General features: G+C 38.6%; 1 protein-coding gene across 4 annotated transcripts in view; it reads left to right on the forward strand.

Annotated features, from left to right (window-relative positions):
• Positions 1-23,323, forward strand: part of MGAT4D (MGAT4 family member D) — a 41,517-nt gene that overhangs the window by 12,623 nt on the left and 5,571 nt on the right. For all 4 annotated transcript variants that reach the window (XR_003924874.1, XM_041124944.1, XM_030024357.2 and 1 more), the window contains exons 3-11: positions 3,172-3,312; positions 5,220-5,353; positions 7,557-7,603; positions 10,051-10,164; positions 11,377-11,452; positions 16,560-16,671; positions 17,591-17,721; positions 21,353-21,460; positions 22,352-22,545. Coding sequence is in view for 3 of the 4 variants with exons in the window: in XM_041124944.1 (XP_040980878.1) it covers positions 3,172-3,312; positions 5,220-5,353; positions 7,557-7,603; positions 10,051-10,164; positions 11,377-11,452; positions 16,560-16,671; positions 17,591-17,721; positions 21,353-21,460; positions 22,352-22,545 (1,057 nt within the window). In the remaining variant the exon portion in view is untranslated. The remainder of the gene's footprint in view (positions 1-3,171; positions 3,313-5,219; positions 5,354-7,556; positions 7,604-10,050; positions 10,165-11,376; positions 11,453-16,559; positions 16,672-17,590; positions 17,722-21,352; positions 21,461-22,351; positions 22,546-23,323) is intronic.

Consider the following 23,323-nt stretch of genomic DNA (forward strand, 5'->3'; position numbering starts at 1 on the left):
CACAGTCCTGCCCCCCTCCTGTCCAGGTGGAGCGACTTTTGGGGGGGACTTTTTGGCCACGAGTGCTCTGCCATCCTGCCGGCGGACCCCAGGCACCGAGGTGCGTGTGGTGGGTGCGCAGCCTCATCTCAGCAGGCAGAGCACCTACAGCTGGGTGCTTGCCTGAGCCCAGGAGCTGAGAAGCCCCATGAGGTCTTGCTGGCTAGGTGCAGCCTAAGAATGTTCCCTCTAAAGTTTATTTTTATCTTGGAAGTAGTTTGCTAAGAATCTGAAGGAAATGTGAATGCTTGTAAATGATGCCAATTAAAAGAAAACCTTTGGGGGGAGGTTCTGCTTTTTTTTTTTTCTTTTTTTTTTTTTTTTGAGGGACACCAACATGCAATTAAGTTTACTCTAGTGATCTGGCTTCTTCCCAATATTTAATTAAACTTCTTATTTACTTAAAAATATATTAGTCCTTGTCTTACAGACTGTTGTACATCCCCATCTCTTTGCACACTGTAGTTGCATACCATAGATGAGACAGCTGACAGTTTGATTCCGTCCTGTAAAAGAAATGATGTACTAGTGCAGGGTCTGCCTGCCCCCCTGTTCAGATTGGAAGAGCTACTTCCCTGGGGAGAGAAGGGAAACTAGAAGGGGCATCTCTGCACTGGAAGCATTCCACAACACACCCTGACTTCAAAAAGAGTCTGGATGCTACTGAAAACTACTTTTTAAAAATCCTTATTTGCATTCAGTACAGTGGGCTGGTATCAGATTAAAATAGGGAATTAACCAGGACTCTTACAGGGGAAGAAGGAACAAGGTGCATTCCTGCTTTGTGTAGTCAGCTTTGTTTCTTACCCTGTTCTTCCCTGCCTCTTTTTGTCTGTTTATTCAATATTAATTCAGTGGGGCCTTTCAGATGCGTACAAACGCACGCTTGAGTGTTGGCAGGGTTGTGGCCTTACAAGCTTTAGAATAGAGACCATGTTGTCAGCTACCAGTAGCCCCACATACTGTGGACAAAGAATTATTGCCTGATGCACATAATAGCAGTAGAGGAGCGTGCGAGTCCCCCTTCCCTCTGCTCTTCATTCTTATTGGAGCCAGCTGAATATCAGAAAGTATTAAAGCTGTCAATTCACAGGATTCAAAGCAGAAATTTCTTAAAATCACTCCATAGATTTCCTTTTATTTTTACTTACTCTTCTGCTTCCCATTCCAGCCAAGTCTTGTTATACAATAAAAATTAAAAGGTTTATTGTACACAATAAAACTGAAGTCCTTGCCCAACCCTTGATAGGTACTACTTCTGAATAAAAATGGAAAGTCCTTGAAAAGTTATGAAGGTGGTTTTAAAAAAAAAAGTTTCTATGCAGCACAATTCCAGTATATTTAATGGCAAAGCAGAGTGGGAGGAGTTGTGGGTCTCTCTTTCATACACAAATGTCTGGACATTTGTGTATATATATATATATATATATATATATATGTGTATATGTTTGGTTGTTGGGGTTTTTTTAAAACTGTTTTCTGTAGAGTGGGGAATCTCTGTTGAGCCCTAATTTTCAGTGGGAATATCTTTTGGAAGTTGTAAAACTTCAAACAAATACTGCCCATTCAGTAAGCCTCTGTCTTCATTGATCTAAACTGAGGGAATAAAGCTGATGCGGGTCATATGTAAGACTTGTTTTAAGTAACTTTGAAGGGTGGTAAATTTGTGGAGTTATCCTAGATGCATTTCTTAGGAAAAATAACTTTCCATCTAAGTCAGTAAACCTTCTTTTGCTTTGCTGACTGTGAAACTGAGTTTTCAAGTTTTCTGCAGCTTGCAAGGCCGATAACATGATTTTGTTGGCTAAAACCGATTGAGGTGGTGTTCTGATAGCACAAAGTGCCCTAGCAGCGTCCTCTTTGCACAACTGATAAAGTGTCTGGAGGAGGCACCCACTGAAGTATGAACTACATACTTAGATAAATTCACAGCAGCTTTATTTTTCTTTCAGGGCAAAAAGACATACACATTGTAGGTAGCTAGTTAGGGTATAGAAAAATTGAGCAACAGAGAATGACAGGCAAAATTCTGGTATGAGAGCCATATGCTGCCTGTGTCAGGAAAGCAAGATTTAAGCCTTTAGACAACTGGTAAATAAAGCCTGGGGTGATCTTCGGTTTTGTTCCCAAGCAGTTTCCTTAAATATTAGAAAGACGATTTGCTATTCTTTGTAAATATAGTCTTCATTTTAATCTGTTCAAATACCTCTTTTAAAATTGCATGGTGCATATCGTCCCTGCCCCCATGGGTATCTTAGATTAAGCGCAATTTTTTTTGCCAGCTTTTAATTGATTTTATAATGATTTTAGAATTAAGTTGTTCTAGTTTTTATTAAATTTATTTTAAAGAATTTTCACCACCACTGGAACATTTAGGAATGCTTATGTCAAGGAATATAAATTAGTAAATTAATGGTATCTGTTTTTTATATGGCTTATTATAAAAAAATAGGATTATTTTTATAAGGTCACACTGGTGTTATTTCAACATTAATAAATATTCTAATTATTTTCATCTTTATTTTAAACTAGTAAAGAAAAAATAAATATTCCCTACTTTTGTATTAACTACTACAGTCTTTTGTTTCTTGAGTAGTTTCTACAGGCCTGGATCTGGTTGTCTTTTTTGCCATAGGACTTTTTATAACCTGAGAACTTCTGTTTGAGCTCTGAAAACCACTATGTGTTACATTTTGGGGAAAGCATTTAAGTTTGTTAAGTAACTAAGAAAGTTATGAATTAGAATCTGTGTTTCTTTTCATTTAAAAAGTTGCTTGCAACTAGGCAAAAAAAACCAAACCAGTTTTTTTCCTGCTGCTTTTAAAATAACTGCTTATTGCGTTTTAAGATGGATCAATCCTGCAGCTATTTAGGCACAGGGAAATGCAGGCAGAGTTCCCAGGAGCTCTGCACCATTGCCTGGGGGAGGGGGGTTGTACTGGGCAATTCTCAGTTCATTACTGCAGGAGGGTAATATATATGACACATAAACACTTCTGAGGAATAGTTCTAACTGAATGACCTGGTGTGTGGTAATCTGCTAGCATTCAGTTGAGGAAAACAGTTGAAATAATAGGCTTCACTGCTGGCTTTTTATTTTATGTGTATGTGTGGGTTTGTTGTTTCTTTAAGATGATATGAAGTGGAAAGAGTTAAACCTGACCAGAAAACTCCCCGTGCATTTTACAAATATGTACTACTATCTACCTCACCTTCGAGAATATGAAGATGCCATTTTCCCAAATGTTATTTTTGGCCAACAGAGAACTGGAGGTAGGAAATAAAGTTTGGCTTATATTTTCTATATGTTTATGTTTTATGTTAAGTTCTAGCAATGAAGCATACTCAAAGTTCGAAGAGGGTTTTTTCCCTAAACTTTATAATATTGCCAAACTGAATAAATTTTAATGGGAATGGCAAAAGCACTTTTACCACTCCCATCCCAATTTCAAGTCTTCCCCAAAGTATTCTGATAAGCCTTTTCAAATATCAACAAAACATAGTCATAACTTAAAAGCAATATTATTTTTGTTCTTAGTCATGGATTCATGTGGCAAAGATTCATTAGCTGACATTTTTTTCCCCACAAAATTAGTATGAGTAAGGAAGCCAGGGAGAATTTACAATTCACACAGTTTGCTAAAGTTAGAAAGGTGATGTGATCATTTGAAAGATATTAATAAATCTTCAGTGTAACTTTTTCATCCACATGAAAAATCAGCTGACACCTGCGCAAATCAAAACGAATTCCAGTGAACTATAATACAAATTATAGTGTTACATCTTCTCCTAACTGTCATGTGATAGGTAAAAAGAACATTCCAAAGCAGTAAGCAAACAAGGAACTAGTCCACCATTTTGCTGGGCTTTGTATTTTGTTGAAATTTTTACTTATCTCTAGGGCAATCTCATTTAAAGAAACATTGGCAGCACTTTTGATTTAACGAAAAAAACAACTTGGCCGTGCCCATGACAATGGATAATTTTCTACAGCCTTCTCATTAGTAGGTGTAGTTGTAGCAATGGGATCTAGTGCTGTAGTTCTCACTAGAGTGCCCATAGATGAGTGTCAGTCTGCAAAGGACCAGATGCTGTCAGCAAAATGATTTGCAAAAGACCCTCAGAAAACCAGATACATTCACAAGCAAGAAAAAATTTTTAAAAAAAAGGGAAGAAAAGTACTAAGTAATAAAAGAATGCTCCATGTTTAATTTTCATTTATTTGTACATGAAAATCACAATAGCAAGACTGCAGTTTAACAAGTACAAGTTGACTTTCAGCGTGTAAAACCAAACAAAACCCCAGTGGTTTAGCGGGTTATGTACTGTGAAGGAATGTTGGAACGTCGGTGTTTTTGAGCTGACACTGGCACGGATGATAAAGACTGGAGCAAGTCACCAACTGCACCTACTCCTTTCCTTGAAAATCTGCTGCTTCCCTACCAGACTCACGAGGTTTTGGTGTATAGGAATCATCTGCAAGGACAAAGAATTCCACAGGTTTACTGAGTTGTATTAGGTCACTGATTTAGGTAATGCCCATACCAATGAAAAAAGAGGCGTCCTGCTTACAATCTAATGATGTGATACGGCACAGGTTCGCTACTAGTGGAGTCTTTGCCAGACACAATTTCAGTTCCTTTCTTCTTAATAACGATAGTGTCTAAGTTCCTTTCTTCTTCTTATTGATTATGTCAAAGCCATTGATTTCTATCAATTAAACTGCTCAGAAAGATTTTTGAGTTGGATTCCTTTCTAAGGAACACAGCGCTCGCCTCCTGTGAGAACTTGCTCACTAAAGCAGTGTTGGTTTAACTCTTACTACTCGGATCTCCAACTTCATACCAAGAGCTAGCACTTATTTTGCAATACCCACTTTTGAAACTCAATAACAGATACCTGTGTGTTTGCCAGAGGTAGTAATATCTCCAAGTTCTCAAATGTTGACAGTCTACAGAGTGTAGACCTGGTGCTTATAATACAGACACAGGTGTCTCTAACCTAAACTTAGCTGGACATTATCTCTCCTTCCAGGTAGTTAAAGCAAATGCTGTCACAGTGGTGTAGGAATATTAACTGTCAACAAGTCTCATGGTCACATCAAATCAAAATTAAAAGGTAATTTCAGTTTCCCTTTACTTGAGTTAAAATTACATGGCTTGTGGACTTCTTTTTTGCAGTCTCACTGGTGATGGGTATTCCTACTGTGAAAAGGGAAAAACAACATTATCTGATTAATACACTGCATTCCCTACTGTACGAGCTTTCTGAAGAGCAGAAGAACGACTGCGTAATAATCATCTTTGTAGCAGAGGTAAGTTTGAATGGAAAGGCGCAGTCTGCTGATAGAAAGGCAACATGGAGATTTACATCTTAGTGTAATAGTGTAGGAGAGGCTGCAAAATACTGTTAGCTAGGCCTTTGGGAGGGATTTCTGCGGGGCTGGAGGACATAGTGAGCAGTTAGTGCCTCAGTGTTCATATGTGGAAAAAGCCCTGTAACTGAGGTGATCAAAGGGTAAAAAGTCATATTACATTTACCAACACAGTTGTTGCAGTCAGATTTTCAAATAAAACCATATGAACTTATTTCCCTGAAAGTAAAGTATTCTACTTCAGGAATGAAATGTAAATCCTCCACAGAAAAGTTCCGTAGAACCTAAAAAAAGTAAACTTACTCAGTCTAACGAGTTCAGATTATTTATCTGCTGTTTTGATATCGTTTATCTCGCAAAGTACCTTGACATGCTGGAGCCTTGCCTTCTGCATGTGTATCAGCATTTCTTGTGAAAAAGAAAACTGTTCAGAGACTTGGAACGGTTCCATGTTTGGGAAAGTAAACAGTGCTCAAGGTAAAATATTAGGGGTAAATGAATTTTTTTTTCTTCTCATTCCAAAATGTCTTGATCACATTGGAAAAAAGCTACAGAAGGGAATTAGCTAGTGATATTTTCTTGCAGGTAAAAAGACTGTGCAATCATTCAGATGTCATATTTATTTTTCATATTTCTTTGTCCTTCCATAAACAACTTTAAATTTCATACATGTATTCATTAACAGCTAAAGTTTGCTTTTTTTAGTTCGGTCATCACTTAGAGCAGCCTTTGCAACTGTAATACTGTCAAACAGAACATAGTTCACTTTATTAAGTTAGGTCATGACTTCCACTTTTCTGTTTGGATGACAACGATAAGTAGATAGGTCCAATTTTACTGGCTGTAGTTCCTCTTCAGCATAATTTTCGGGAGCTGAACTTATTTTACAGTTGCTATTTCCCAGTGAAGAGCCCTGGCAGTGATGAGCTTTGCCTAGTTGCCATTTGGATAAACCTTCTATTACAGGGCTTCAGAGAGTTCTTTGAGTTTTTAAGGGTTAACTTCTGAACAGTACAGTTTCCTACTGTGGACAGAACTAAGGTGGCACTTCCAACAAACAGTAGCTTTGGTTGTAGATATAGTCCATTTCAGCCAATTTAAGATTAAACTGCCATTGTAAGAGTCGGTCTTTCCCCTTTCTCCCATTCCCAAAGTCACATTCTTGCAGCTTCCATTTTTCAGCCATGCGGTAAATTAGAGCAGGCTGATTGTGCCGGTATGAGAGGTGATAAGAACATTTAATTATGGGAGGAGGGCAGGTGTGTTCACTGATTGTGAATCCACATCTTCCTTTTTCCCAGCAAGTTTCAGAAGATCAAGTTAAATGTTTACATCATGGGTTAAGTCAGAGTAACTTATTGACTGAAAGTGAGTTGCAAAGTTGTATTTTTTTTCTTATCACAGTTCTTTACTTACCACTTCACATTGTTTGTACTTATTACAAATTTAATATATAGCTGGTAATGATTATTTGTGTATTTAAAAAAAAAATCTGAATTGCTAAGACAGGTATCGTATTGCTTTGGAAATCACATCCATAAAACTTAGCGCTCTTTAATGTAGTTAACAGATGTGTTTTGCACAGTAGAACTGTTACTTTTATGAAACAACAGCAATGAATAAGTATGTCCTCAAAATTTCCAGACTAAGAGCCGTAAGTGTGTTATATTAGGAAGAAACTCTAAATAAAAATTTTAAATATCACTAGCTTTAGAAAATTTTGCTTAGATGACTTTTCTCAACTGCCTCAGGCCTCTTTTGTGATTTTTGGATGATTAACCTGAAACAGGTCTTTACTGACAGTTATATGACTCTGCTTTCCTGGTGTAACTGAAAGCTGTGGAACAGAATTTTATGCAGAAAATGGCTTGGCCTCCTGCAGAAGCAGTGAAAAAACAAAATGCAGAAACCATAGCTGGAGATAGTTCAGTTCTACTTTCAACTACATTGAAATTTCAGTTGGCTTTAGTCCTTTAGTCCTACAGTCCTTTAGTAGGAATGCTCCCGTTAACGTACTGCTTTTCTTCAGAATGAAAAGAATTAGAGAATAAAAATGAAGTGTTTGCTTATAAATATTCCCTACAAAATGTTGCTTAATACAAAAATGGGTGACTTGAAATGAACCCCCCCTTCTTTTTTCTAGGTGAATGCAGAATATGTTAACGGTGTTGCAGAAAGTGTTAAAACCAGGTAAGTCCTATAGAGCGTAACACCCAACAGCTAGCAAACACAATTTTGAGCTTTTATGGAAAGAATTAGAGCATTTCAGCAATAAGTTACAACTCTGCCGTACTGAAATGGAACTGCTACGAAATGAGGCAAAGGTGCAGTCTTAGTATGTGTATCGTGACACACTGTGAAATTCAGAAGAGAAATATGTATATCAGTTTATTTTCCTTTTCTTATTTCATAAATATGCTTTAACTAATCAGGCAAAGTCTCAGCTTAAGCTTCTGATAAATATTTACTTGAACCTAAGTCTTTTCCCCATGAAATTAATGATGCAATTCAAGGCACCTGAGGTTATGTGTATTAGGTCCCCACTGACTTCACAGCCCTGCAACGTATTCTGATGTCTGTCATGTTTTCTAGGCGTCTTTGTTTCCTCGTTTGTCTCTTTTTCACAAAGACAATGGACTTTGGACGGCAATGGGATTATATTTATATTGTTAAATACCATTGTATGATGGGTAGCATGAGTTGGGTATTCTTTGCCGTGCCAAATTTATGTAAGAGCTATCAAATGAGGGCTTGGTTCCCACTGCAGTTTTGCTTGCTCTTACCATTCTTTCCCATAGACGTTTACAGCACCATGTGAATATTAAAAACCTTAGGGCAGCTGGAGAGGAACAACTGCTAAATTAAAATATTGGGGAAAAAAATACGCTCATTGGTAGATTTATTTTGTATTGCAAAAGCTGCTTTCTAAGATATAGTGTAGCTAACAGTCACAAAACAGGTAAGGCTAAAAGGCCCTGAAGCACACCTGACTGAAAGAAGCGAGAGGTGAAATCTGCATTGTGCTGCAGTACTGGTGTTGCTGGTTTCTTTGATGTGCAAGTTTATTCGTGAATTGGTTACTCTGACAGAACCCCGCTTTGGCCAGTGTTTGAAGTGAAACAGCTTTTCCCCTCTCTCCTTCTTTAAAATGACTACAAGAGAGCTCTCAAACTTTGTATCAATGTTTTATTAAAATTATAGAATCATTTAGGTTGGAAAAGACCCTTAAGACCATGAAGACCAACCGTTAACCTAGCACTGCCAAGTCCACCACTAAACCATGCCCCATAGCACCACATCTACACATCTCTTAAATACCTCCAGGGATGGTGACTCAACCCCTTCCCTGGGCAGCCTGTTCCAATGCTTGATAACCCTTTTGGTGAGGAAATTTTTCCTACTATCCAATCTAAACCTCCCCTGGCACAACTGAGGCTGTTTCCTCTCCTCCTATCACTTGTTACTTGGGAAAAGAGACCAACACCCACCCAAAACAAAACAAACAAACCCGAAAACCAACCAATCAAAAAAATTGAACAAGATCCCTGGAGAGGTTGCCCTTTTCCTTCACTTTGAGGCTTTTCTGCACATCCTGCTCTACCCAAGGGTTTCCCAGACTGTATTTAGGGTGCAGGTTTCCCCCAGAAGGCTCCCCAAGCTCAGCCTGCGAGCTAAGTAATAGCAATATAATAGCAATAGCCTCCTGCCTCCAGAGGGTTTAGCTAAGGTGGGAGTACTGCAGCTAGGACAGGGTGAAGAGGCAGTCATCCTCGGTACCGTTGAGCGCCACAAAGGTACAATACATACAGCAACTTCAGCACTTAGATCGCTTTTATGATTTCTTCATGGTTTTTGAAAAAATTACTGCAGAGTAGATGCTTTGTCAGTGTTACACAGTAAGATTGAGATTCTTTTTGATAAGCATGCTTGTACTGTGCTGTGCTTGATTTTTAATGTTAGCTTGTTTTCATTGATCATAGGAAATGGGGAACTCAGTTCTGAAAACTTATTTCAGTGATCCTATACCTATCAAAAACTTTAGAATTATTTTTTTTTTTAAACATATTCTAGAGGAAGGGGGAGATTTGGCTTCCAGGTTTGGTTCCCAAAGCTGATGACACATTTTCTCAATGACTTTTTAAATGGAAAATTTAATTCTTGGAGCAGAGACTAGACCCAGACTCCCCATCCCAAACCCCCACTCCAGGACAGTATCATTTTGGCTAGAATGTAGAATTCGAGTTAGAGTAAGTGTAAGGAAGTTAGGAGCTCTCATGCAAGGGGGAACAGTTGTGTGTAGTTCTAGATAGTGGATCTGGTTGTGAATTACTGCTGCATTTTGGCAACCATCTCAGGATTACAAGTAAGCATCTATAGATGCAGGAGGGGCAGGATTTCTGAGACACACTTCTCTTCAGTGTTTTCTGAGACTTTGATGAGTTACTGTCCTGCCTGTTCTCACGGCTGTCAAAGACCCCTTCTTGGTTCCTCACTGACAATCTGTGTGACTTTGTTTCTTTGCTTGAGTTGTGAATTCCACTTATGGAGGAGCAGACAAAACTCTGGGGAGCTGCTGTCTGTGGTTGCCCTTAAAAGTCTTTTTGAGGAATGGGGTTTCACTAAGCTTCTCTTCACAGCTTCCCCAGAGAAATCCAGTCTGGAGTCCTAGAGGTTATTTCTCCTCCTGCTTCTTATTATCCAGATCTTTCCAACCTGAAGAAAACATTTGGGGATTCAGAGGACAGAGTAAGGTAAGATAGCTGTATAAAACCTAAGAACTTTTGCTAAGAGTATAAAATGGAAAATTCTGCAAAAGTCAACATTGTTTGAGCTGATAATGTTTTCGTGTTTCAGAGCTAATGGACCTCAAGTGTACTTTTAAAAACAATTGTTACACAAGGGGATCTTGAGAAAAGCTATGCTGCACATCAGCTTCAGGGTGAGAGCCAAGGCTTCTCCTTTGGGTCTTGACTCTAGGCATCCCACAGGTTTTAAACACAGGAAACCTCAAGTGGCTCCTTAGCTAACTAGTACCAACTACTTTGGGTTTAATTAATGACCTAACTTTCGGTGATCATGGACTTTTTATACTACTGTTAATAATATATCCTAACTGGTGATTTCATTCGCTCATGTGCCCCAAATTCACTGAGAGATTATAACCTAACAAAATTGATTTACTGGCGAAAAGTAATTTTCTTTTGATCAACAACAACTTAATTTATCAGAAGCTACCCCAACAATGCAGTGGGAGCTGCACTACTGAGAGTTTAGGTTGGAGGGAATCAGCAAGTGTCTGCATGCACATATATTGGGTTTATAGATAAACCTTGTATCTTTCAGAGCATAAACATGTTTACATACTTATACTTAAGTTTCAGATATGATTAGATTTGTATCAGATACACTTTTATGTTAATTATATACTGATACATTACTCTCTAGTCTTTTAGCATTGATTATCAAACAATCAGCTTCACCCTCTGGTAAAATGAGAGACAGTACTTTGTAGAGATAAATCTGTGTTTACATGTAAACCTGAAAATGAAGTTTATCAACCTGTTTTCTGTGCTGTTAATCAGTAAAAGCACTTAATTTTTGATCTTTAATCATTGTGTGTTGATCTCTACTGTTCATAATATATTGAGTAGAATCTTTAAGTCATTTGACATGAATATACTTGTTAGACATTTTGTTTCAGGCTGCACTGATACAGATCAAAATTTTTTGCTTAGTTAATGTTAACTTTTATAGGAAAGTCAAATTATTTACAAACGTTTACACTAATTACAGAGGAATTTTTATTCCCGTAATAATGAGTTAGAATACTCAACGTTACAATTTTATTGAAGAGAAAAAACTGGCAGAGCATTAGAAATGCTTTTATTATAGAAATAACTCTTGCAACCTTCCCCCCCCCCCCCCCCCCCCCAAGCTTATCAGAATTTGCTGCTTATGTTTAGGTGGAGAACTAAACAGAATTTGGATTATAGCTTTTTAATGCTATATGCCCAACCTAAGGGAACCTTTTATTTACAGGTATGTTCATATTATCATTAAGTAGCTGCAATACATCTGTACTGATTATTAGCTTTGGCAGTTATAATTTGTCTCAAAGGCCTCAATAAAAACAGCAATCTGTTGCCATTTTCTGTGTATTTTGCCTGTGCTCTTTACAAGCATCCACATATTTCTGTGTTTATATACATCTTGCAGCCAGGTACTATTTGATTAAATCCATCTGCAACTTCCTGTCATTAGTGAGGTTGGATAACAAGGTAACTGAAGCATGAAATCCTTATTTGATTAGGTTAAGAAAGTCAGAGTTTAATGTGTTTTCACTTGGTGCAGCAAGACAGAATAGTGGTGGTAGGTCCAGGTTATAGACTGGATCACAATGAACAAAAACCCCCTTACAGATAGGGAAACATACCAGTATAGGGATACTGGAGACAAGGTTAAACTGCAAGTTGGTACAGATCCTAAATTCTCCGGAAGATTGAGAGTGTTAGAGTTTAAGATCCCCATGCATTCAAGCTTAGGTTTAGCCACCATTCTAGATCTGTGCTAATTTGCACTCCATAAAGATGATAATCACCACCAGAGATTCCAAAATTTATCATGACTGCTGAATGATGGAACAGATCATAAAATTTCATGTAGCTCCTGAATGTCAATAGTTCCAAAAAAAAGTTCAGAACAGCATTTTGCTTAGTTCTTAGTTTTCCTGGGTCTTGTCCTGCCTGAACAGGCCTCAGACTCTGTATCACGGAAGTACATTACAAGATTCCCAGAAGCAGAAGAGAAGACGGCAAGAGCAGGCATCTCATACAATTCTTGTCAGCATTTAACACAAACGCATTTGAGCTGAGCTCCTCCAGAGTCTATGCTCTGTTCTCAGATTTGGCATAGGCACTCAGAAGGCAGGTGGACAAGGAAGAATGTTGTCTATTGAACAGTTAAGGTTTACTGGGATACAAAGTATTTTCCCATGACTTTTGTATATTTTTAAGAACCCAAGTTTACTAAGTGCACTAGAGCATTAAGGCATGGGAAACATGGTGAAGGGAAATGTTAAGCGTGCTGCCAGATATTTATTGTCCCTTTCTATTATAAAGTTCTCCAAGCATTCACGTTTGCATGGAAATGACTTATGTATTTGTATTTTTAAAGAAATTTGAGAATATGCGTTTTCTTTTCTGGGACATTATATAGGGTCTAAACTGTGTTATTCGGAGCAAAGCCTGGATTGTGATGGTCTGGTGGTAGTTATGGCTGCATTCAGAATTTTCTTAGAAAGAAACGATGCTTTCTTCATACCGTTACCTAGTACATCTACTTCTTCATTTGTGTGTCCAGTCTGCAGCTGCTTCTGTAGCACAGATGCTGGTCTGCCCAGAAAATACTCTCTAGAGTATAGGTGAAAAGAAGGAACACATGCTGCCGTAAAGTTCCTTATGATCTCCCTCCATTTGGAAGCCTTGTATTAATGGAAAGCAAATAACTTAAAAATCCCTTTCCTCAGCCTCGGACAAAGATTTGGTTCAGTAATCTTAGGGAAAACTTGAACTAGCTTAGATTTTATTTACTGTTTTGTCAGGAATAGTATCATTTGGGTGACTGATACTAACTTCTGAATTTTGAAAGAAGATAAATGTATGTAGTTACACTTGATGTCTACATGATAGCATGAGCCAGGCAAGATCTTAGCTGAATAAACACATAAACACTCATTCTAGCATACTGCTGAATCAGAATTTAAGCAAGTAGCTTTGTGAAGTCCATTGAAGCTAATGGGGTTACACTGTGGATGAACCTTACCTACTGATCAAACATAATCTTTGAAAAAAAGACAATAAATCCCATCGGTCATCTCATCTCATCTCTTCTACTTGAAGCATCTCTTCTACTTTCCCTATTTTTCCCCACCTCCAACCCCCTGAATCAGCTACTGCTCCTTTCGGGCTTTTTTTGTGAAGTTTTCTTAATAAAAAACTAAGAGAACTTTGAAATACTTGTTTCCACTTTCACTATACTTCCTGGAGTCCACTAGAGCCCCTTGAGACACTTGTAATAATGTCAGAGACAAGATAATGGGGCCTTAACATAGCCATAAAAGCAGGCATTCGAATCCCAACCTAGTAGTGAGGAGATGCATTTGTTCTTTGTGTCCATATCGACTTAGTTCATTCTGAAGCGCATAAACATTTCAAATGTGAAAGTATCTTTGAGAAACTCAGATACAGCAGTTTTGGGAAAGTGTTTTCTATTAGCACTCAGGTGAACCGAAAATAAAACATTAAATAAATATTTTAGTATCTTCAGTTAAAATCTGTTATAAACTTCAAACTTAGTTAACTAAACTACTGCTATGCTTTTTTTCACCTCATGAGTTTTTTCCTTGTGAAGGCTGGGGGAGCTTTGTGTATTTATATATAACATATATGTATATACTGATAATATATATTGCCAGCAGCACTTACCTGTACACCATTATTATAATTTCTCTAGTGTGTTTCTCTAATGGTTTTAGGGCCTGAGCAACAGTGAAGTCATTAAGGAGTCTTTGTATTGATTCTTCCCCCCCCCCCCGCCCAGACTCTAGGTCAAGCCCGTTATTTGGTAGAGTTCCTAAAGAAATAACTTTCATGAAATTGCATTTTTAGCTGAAATTTTCTTTATGCTTGTACTAAAAGAAAAAAAAAAGGATCTTTATGGAATGAACTATTGGAGGTTTGTTTTCTGTGGAAAATGAGAGAATAAGTTTTTTCAGTTTAACACTCTTCACATATTCATTGGACGGTGATTCAAAATATAAAAATACCCTAATATAATTTAGAAAGGAAGATACTTTCCTGTCTGATGCCTACACTTCCATTGTATGCTACCACTTTTTTGTTGCTTCTTAATTTTTACTCCTCTTAGACAGATAACCCACATAAGAAAAACGCATGGAAACCCATTTATTGTCTATCATTTAGGAAATTTACATAGCCTTGCTATTGTGCACGTATCTTTTTTTCATCCCAAAGTACTGATGAGTGAAGGGAAATTAGCTGCAATCGTGTGTTCTGCTGGCCTTCTCATGGCAATGGGGCAAATGGACTAGACAGTTCGTATCTTAAACTTCCTGATCCAGCTGTGTACAGCCACTGCATAATCTCCTTTGGTAGATAAGAGCGTATGAAAAACAAGTGGCTGTAAGCTGAAGCCAGAAAAATTCAAATTAGAATTTGGGTACCACGTACTAAATGTTCAGGATAATTACACATAGTATAACTTACTGAGAAAGAACTGATACTGAAATCTCTACACGATGGCAGATGCTCTTCCAGAAATATGTTTTAGTTGAACACAAATTCCGGGGCTCAGTACAGGGTTAAGTAAACAACTTTTAATGGCCTGTGCTACATGGGATATCAAACTACATTCTCCAATATTCACTTTCAACAGTCAGCTTCAGAAAAGACTGTTTCAGACTTCTCACTATGCAAAACTATTTTCAGTTCATAACCACATTCACACCCGCTTTGCATCACACTCTATATTTTTCATCTTTACTACTTTTGTACACTTTCTTTTAGTGTTTCTCAATATGGTGGCCTCACTAAGTTTTGGAGATACTCCTCTCTCTGCCTTTCATCCTATTTTGGGTGCCCCTCAATTTCTATTTAAGGATTCCCTGAAACTCTCTTTGAATCCTTGCTCTTCTCCCTTTACATCTAGCTACTGGGTAATCCTCTTAGCTCACGTAATTTTATGCACGATTTCTTGTAAGTTGATGTTTTGGGGTTTTTTTTGTTGTTCTCTTCTGCATAACTGTCACCTCAAGTCAATCCCCAGATCTCAGAATCCATTAATAAGCATTCATCTTGATCAGTTTGTCTCTATCTATCTATTTTTTGTTATCTTACCATCAGTAAAAGCTGACAGGGTCAAAACAGATCTCTTAATCTTGTTTTTCAAACTTCATTCTACTTCCTCTTGAGTTCACCGTCGAGAACGCATTTCTCCCCCACCAGCCCTACACTTGTAGTAATGACCAAATTCAGCTAAAAGCTGTGGGCCTGCTCTCTCAAGCCCTTGCTGCTGACTCTGCGCTGAGTCCGTTAAGGATGCAAACCCAGCAGGAAACGGTGCAATTTTTTTTTTCTCATAGCATTTATTTTCTACCTATTTAGCTTTCTGAACCAGATTCCAGTGCCACCAGACAAGCACCGGGGCCAATGAAGTATAGCAGTTAGATGAAATTAACTGTATCGTTACACTGCACCCCAACAACATTGGGTTCATACCCTGAATTGCTTGCTCCTTAATTATTTCTGGAATTAATTTATTTCCTTTGTGTCATTACCTCTCCTTGTTTGGACTCATTATCCTCAGCTTTAGTAACTGGAACAGCTTCTGGCTTTTCAGATCCCACACTCTTCTCTGAAAGCCATGCAAAAATGCAGCCAAGGCCTTTCCCATTTCCTTGATGGATGTCAGTCTCCTTTTCCAAGTATCCTTTAGCTGGCTCTACTGCTATATTCAGTTTCAGCCTTTACAACACCTCAAAAGCTCTATGTATTCCTGTCCTTCAGTGTGATTCACAGCCCGTTCCTTCTTTCATGACTAGTATTCCCTGAAACAACTTGCTCTCTACTAGCGTCTCAGTAATCATCCACAGTTCTTCTCAGTCGCCTTTTAGGTACGACAAAGTCTGCCCAGGTTACTCTATGGAGCTTTTAACCATCTGCTTTAGTCACCTCTCCAATTTGCTCCAATTGCTTATCAGTGCTTATACAACTTCAGTACAACCTGTCTACTGTTATCTTCCTTAGCCTCTGTCTTTTTGCTTAATGTTTTCTTTTAAGTGAGATCTCTTCAAGATGGGGAGTCCTCCTGTCTCGGAAAAGTGAGAAGCACTCCTGGTGTTATAGTCACTCCTGTAAATAAATATTTAATGAATGATACTGAAACAGAGATTTATGTTGAAGCTAAGTAGCAATCCACTGTTGTTTGGCCCAGCTTCAGTACACACTGTACAGCAGTCAAACACAATGCTGTTATCACTTACGTGTGGCAACACCACCACCCCCTCTGCAAGCAATAAACCCCCCACTTTGCCTTCTCTTTTTTTGTTGCTTTTCTTTTTTTCCCCCAGCTGGAAGATGATATTATAGCCAAACCTGATTATATTCAGAGTATACAAAACTTTGCCGCTAAACAGTCCCAGGAATGGATGATTCTTGAGTTCTCGCAGCTTGGATTTATTGGTAAGTATTAAGACCTCAGCAGGGTCAATTGGATTTGGAGCTGCGTAGGTCGAGTAGGTCTCACTCAGAATTAGATTTCAAAGCATGGAAGGACTTGCATATCAAAACTTCCTTGGTTCTTCAGGAAAGCTCCCACTGAAAGTCTTTTACTTTTTGTGCTCTTTAAAACTGTCTTTTTAATGCAGAGTGTCCTCAACATAGGATCTAGCAGTTGGGTTCCCATAAGAAGCAAATTTTCCGCCTCTGGGCACTACATGCCCCTGTAGCATGTAGTCTTCTTTTCAAGAACGGAATTTGAACAGCCTATAAAAAATCCGCTTCCTTTCCTTTGTGGAACAGAACATGCATCCCATATTGTAGGGAAGGTTTTTTATTATTTTTAGTATTAAGTTTCTTTTTTTCTTTGGTTCTAATACAATTTACTTGTGATAACACCTTATAAGTGTTAGGTCAAACAAAGAAATCTAACAATCTGCTAATACAAATAGCAAGAGAACTAAATGAACAGTGATAGTATTTTAAAAGCTATGTTTTTCATATCTAGGTCTTAATTTAAACATACTCAGTATAGTATTGCCAGTGAAATTGCATGTCTAGCATTTTGAGGAATTATTCAGATTTCGTCTGACACACTGATACAGGTAACTGGCAGATTTCTGTTTAGAACTAGGATATAACTGCACGCTTGATTATTCAGCTGGTTGACTATGTGAGAATTTCTTGAGGCATGGGGTGGAAATCTTTTCAAAATCCCAACAAGCTGGAGGATAAGCAACTCTCCAAAGCTGGAGTCTGTGTGAAATTTTCACTAAATATCAGAATTGCATCCATGTGTTTAAGGCTGGAGTAAACATAAAGCTGGTGATTTTTGCACAGCAATAAAAACATCTGAATATGCAACTTCTTGTCTTGCTTTCAGGAAAATTGTTTAAATCAGAAGACCTGCCACTCATAGTGGAATTTTTTCTCATGTTCTATAAAGATAAGCCCATAGACTGGCTTATAGACCACCTGCTCTGGGTTAAAGTGTGCAATCCAGAAAAGGATGCAGTAAGTATGTCTGAATTTATGAACATAAGTAATACTCAAACAGTCTCGGTGACAAAATAATTTATTTTCAAAAAATGGAATAGAAATCTCTCAAACCTGACTGACTTTGGAATTTGTGGGGAAAGATCTGCTGTGGATCTGCATAGTGTGGCACTGTGTGTGAGCCCATTAGGACATATGGAGAGGCCTGACTCACTGAAATTCAGATTTATGCACCAGAGCTGTTTTGCCTCCATCACCTCAGAATATGGACGGCACAAGCTCACATCTGCCTGCAGCTGGTCACGTAGGCAACCTGCAGCACCAAAGAAAATTTTGAATATGTAAACCTATGTGGACTATCATTTCTCATAACCTTCTGCTGACCTTCTAATATGAAAGTCAGTAAAGCACACAATTTTAAAACCACAGTTGTTCTGAATTTTGCATACCGATTCGTTTCTTTCAGGAAGCAGAACTTAAGTGTTTTGCTTTAAATCTTTTACTACCTGGGAAAAAAATTGACTTTGCCTGAAAAAAAAAATGCAGGGAAACATGTAGATCCAACAAACTAAATGATATTTTTCACTAAAAATGAAAGAAACTGTTGTGTTGAATTGCAAAAGGTGCCATTTCTAGCACTACAGGTGAGCCCAATGATATGTTAAGTATTTCTTGATGTCCTTTCGCATTCTTTCTCTCACCAGTCTTTGGTGCTGGTCACTACTCACACTCTTCTTGTGTAACAGACTGTGCCACAGAGGGCTGACCAGAGTTTCTGCTCCTTCTTCGTTTCTAAGGTTCAAGAGTTTTGTTTGATTAGTGTAGCCAGTCCCCACTCCAGGTGTTTGCACATGTTATTTCTGTGTTGATAAAGAAGAAGAGAAAGATAGGAGTTGCCCAGAGAAGGAGGTTAAGGGGAAGGGAACAAACAAGCTTCAAGTTTTACTGTGTAGCAGAGGTGACTCCCAGGGATAGCAGACAGTCCCTGGTTTTACACTTAGTAATGCCACTGAGGAATCTTGATTCCCACTTCATACAGACAGGAGTAAGCTTTGAAATCCTACTCCATGGGTTAGGCCGGCTCATAGGAGTTAGAGTGAGCCTCAACTACCTCTAATTTAGGTACTTGCCTGCCCGTGGCAACAGAATAAAAAGAAGATACTATTACGTTAACATCACCCGTTCCAGATCTCCCTAACACATGCCAACCTCAATCTGATAGATGAAACATTTCACTTTTATTTTTTAAATGACTGTTCTAGCTTCTAAGACCCAATTCATACCTAAAACAAAGCTGTGTTCCTGAAAGGCAGGCAGGCCAGCAAGTCAGTGGTATCAGCAAGTTCCTAGTGAGTTTCCATTCTGCAACTGCAATTTCAGTTGCTGTGGGTAGCAAAAACCTATCGAGACAAGTCAGTCTCACGCTGCCCTTGGGTGGGAATGACCAGTGGCATGACCTACTGGGACTGTTTGTGAGAATGCAGAAGATGGAGGCTGGAAGAAGGGCAGAGATCCCAGCTGCTCCTCCTCCTCTGCTTGACAGATTGAAGTGGTGGACTTTCCTACAGGGAAAGCAAGCTGACAGAAATCCTTATGCCTCACGGGAGAGTCAACGAGGCACCTGTTTGTGGCTTTTACGTGCCATCCTGTGGTGACGGGTGTTTGGCACGTGTTTTCAGCCTGAGCTGAGTATCAACATACCAGGATTGAGCTACATCTGCTCACCGAGTTGGAAAAGACAGTTTGTGATGATCAGAGCTATAAGATCTCTGCGTGGTTCAGAAACTTCATCATGTTTACCTCCTGTGAACCATCATCCAGTTCTGGGGTCCCCAGTACAAAAAAGACATGGACCTGTTGGAGCAGGTCCAGAGGAGGGCCACGAAGATGATCAGAGGGCTGGAGCACCTCTCCTATGAAGACAGGCTGAGAGAGTTGGGGTTGTTCAGCCTGGAGAAGAGAAGGGTCCGGAGAGACCTTATTGCTGCCTGCCAGTACCTAAAGGGAGCCTACAAGAAAGCCGGAGAGGGACTTTTTACAAGGGCATGCAGTGATAGAACAAGGGGTAATGGCTTTAAACTGAAAGATGGTAGATTTAGATTAGATGTAAGGAAGAAGTTCTTCACTGTGAGGGTGGTGAGGCACTGGAACAGGTTGCCCAGAGAGGTTGTGGCTGCCCCATCCCTGGAAGTGTTCAGGGCCAGCCTGGATGGGGCTTTGAGCAACCTGGTCTAGCAGAAGGTGTCCCTGCCCGTGGCAGGGGGGTTGGAACTAGATGCTCTTTAAAGGTCCCTTCGAACTCAAAATGGTTCTATGGTTCTGCGATCATATGCAGTGGCATGTATCTATCACGTGTAGTGGGGACTAGCAGGCTGCAAAGATGGGAGCCCTGACTCAGCAAGGAGCGTTATCTCAGTTTCTGCACAAATGACCACACCAGTCCTGTTGCTACTGATTATTCTCAGCTGCTGCCATAAGTAGCCTTTTTGAAAGTGGTGCCATAGCATAAAAGGAGACATGCTAGAGACTGCATTATTATAGGGGACAAACTGCAAACGCTGTCAGTAGAAGGATCACAAGTTTATTTTCTCATAATTTTTTTTCTAGCAAAAGTATAGTGTGCTTTTCAAAGAAACAGGTGCCAATAAATCGATTTGCGTGTATTGTGGTTTTCCATTGTTTTGCCGAACAAATATAAAAATAGCTAGTTCTTTTTGTAGGCTTCCAGGTGGTTTTGAACTTTTAATTGGTACTTCTGTGGAAACCATAAATCCCCCATGAGTTTTGGTGTTTAAGCCAGCTGAGTGAAGACTATCCGTTCTAGCTTTAGAAGGCATTGATATAGTTTATGTAACATTTTTCTTTTATAGAACTGAAAGCACTGGATTGATGAGGTAAACACACTATCCTCTCAAAAATAAAGATGTGGGACCTGGGATACAGAGAAGTTAAATGATCTTCCAAACCCATACAATAATTCTGTGGCAGAACTAAGAGTAGAACCCGAGGAGTCTCATTTCAGCTCTTTGCTCTGTTCTATGCTATTATGCTTCATTATGTGTCATTAATTATTGTAGCATGTTTGCTTCATTGTATCAAACTATGGTGCTTTATAGATACAGACCAAAATTACATTTAAAGAAGTAATTTGCTATCATTCAAAAATCAAGAAACTCAGAAATTAGTGCCCATTACAGTTATTTAATTCCCTGGTATATGCCATGTCACAAAGTGTACTAAACTGGAAAATCAGGGTTGAAGGGGTTTATGTAATTATAAGATAAAAGGTACCTAACATATAGTATATTATAAGCCTCTCAAACATAGCTGAGAAAAAATCAGTCTGTTTCAGATTTGAGGTCCATTTTTGTCACTCTGAGGTGCGATTGATGGTATACAGTGCAGAAATCCCTGAATTAGGGGTGGTTGAGCCTTCAAATCTACATAGCACCACGAGTGGAATTATGAGGTTAGGTCTAGAAGCAGTGTATTTGAAATAAGGTGACTGTTAATCTAAGGATAACTCATTTAAATATGGGTAAAAAACCTGGACCCATACCTTCAACTACATAATGGAATTGCCTTATGGAACTTAGTTTGTCTCTCCTTTATTTAAATAAAACTTCCCTCCTTTTTACTTTCTTTCCAGATACACTGTGAAAAGGAAAAGGCAAAGTTACGTATCCGTGCTAAACCATCTCTCTTTCAGCATGTGGGAATTTATTCATCATTGGCTGGGAAGATACAGAATTTGAAAGTAAGGATAAGAAATTAATGCCATATTTCTAAATTATATGCTTGTTTTCTGACTTCTTTCTCAAATCAGTTTCAAGTATTGCATCTTTGGCATTAGATGGTATTTCCATATCCAAAAACATTGGTTTACAGATTTGGGGGAGAATACTGATCTGGCATCTAAACTGCAGGTGGGGCACGCTGCTTCTGCAAAAATATCTTTGAATCTCTAATCTGAACACTTGTACCAGTCACAGAAGCATTTCATGGCATGTAGGAACCCTCTTCACAGCACGAGGTTTCATGTGCTTTGCACTGTACAAACCCAAACAGCTATGATGGTTTGTTTTGGCCGAATAGTCCACAATCCCAATACAAGGAACTATTAAGAAGAAGGTATACTGGTAGGACAAGGGCATGGCTATCGTGAAGCAGTAGATTTTTAGGGAGAGTTTGGAGGACAAACAGTGGATCTACCATGTATTTGATAAGGACAAGAGCAATGAAGCACCAGACTTCAGGGATTCCCTGATGGGCATTTAGACTAGGCATGAGATAATTTGAATTGCTGTATTGGATCAGACTAGAGGTTCATGTAGCCTTTAGCAGAGACCAATATCGGATGTTCTGGCAGCAGGCATAGTAGACAACTATGAAATAGCCTACTGTGAAGGAAGTTTATTTTTAAATCTAGGCAACTGAGAAATAATCAGTACAGGTCTGTCTACAAACTGTAACACTGAGTCTCAGTGATTACACTGAAATGAATATTCTATTTCTATTAGAAATAGATTGTATATTTTTTGACACTTGGGTAATTATTTTCTAGAATAGCTTCCTGTAGTAATTCAAGATATCGGAACACTTTTTTTTTCATTCTATGAGTGAAATTACATTTCTTTAAATCCAACAGGATAAAGATTTTGGAAAAAATGTGCTACATAAAACACACAATAATCCACCTGCAAAAGTGGATACAAGCCTAAGAACATACCAGCAATATACCTTGGAAAAAGTTTATAAGGGAACAGACTGTTTTTGGGCTTCAGCTCCGGTGGCAGGGGACTACATCAGCTTCACCTTTTTAAATCCACTAAAAGTTGAAAAGTAAGTATTACATGATATGGAATATGGAAGCCTACATATATCTAGTTTGGAAATGATTGAGTCTGTTCAAAATCACCAGTGCTCAACAGTTCGCATAAACCATAGCCTTGTTACTGACAAAAACCGCATGATTTCCTGTATATCTACTCCGCTTGGATTCCCCTCCTGAAATACATTTCTTCCTTGGTAATTAGATAGCTTTTTAAATTTTTTTCCTTCTATTTTTTCAGTTAAATATTTTACTTTCTCTTACAATAATTCTCAAAGGAATTTGTTTTTAAGTAACGAATTTCATCAATGGAGTCATTGAAAGCTTTATTTCTTTAGTTGTCAACAGAAAGGCTGTTTGCATGATGTCAAGTCAAAGGTCATGTCCCAGACCAGACACTTACCAGTGTAGGTGAAAGAGAAGAGAAAATATCACTATTGTGGGGAAATAATGAAGAGTGAATTAACAAAGGTGGGATTCAGTTGAAGATTCAGAGACCTGAATGTAAGAGTTTACAGTAGAGATGTCTACGTAAGGTAGGTGTGTAAGCTCCTACTATACATGGCAGATGGAGATCTACTTGATAGAGTCAGTGGAACCTAGACAGGTATTCATCCATTCTCTATTTGGTCACCCGAGTCAGTTGCTAAGTTTCATTGACTGTATCAAGTATATTTCCATGGCCTGTAATGAGAGCTTGAACACTTGGGTCACAGCCAGATTTCTAACTTCACGTGTTTGGATCTACAGCCAAGTCCCACCTTGAATGTTTTTCTCATGTTAAAAGAT

This window comes from Aquila chrysaetos, chromosome 1 (assembly GCF_900496995.4).
Source record: "Aquila chrysaetos chrysaetos chromosome 1, bAquChr1.4, whole genome shotgun sequence".
NCBI classification, from domain to species: Eukaryota; Metazoa; Chordata; class Aves; order Accipitriformes; family Accipitridae; genus Aquila; species Aquila chrysaetos.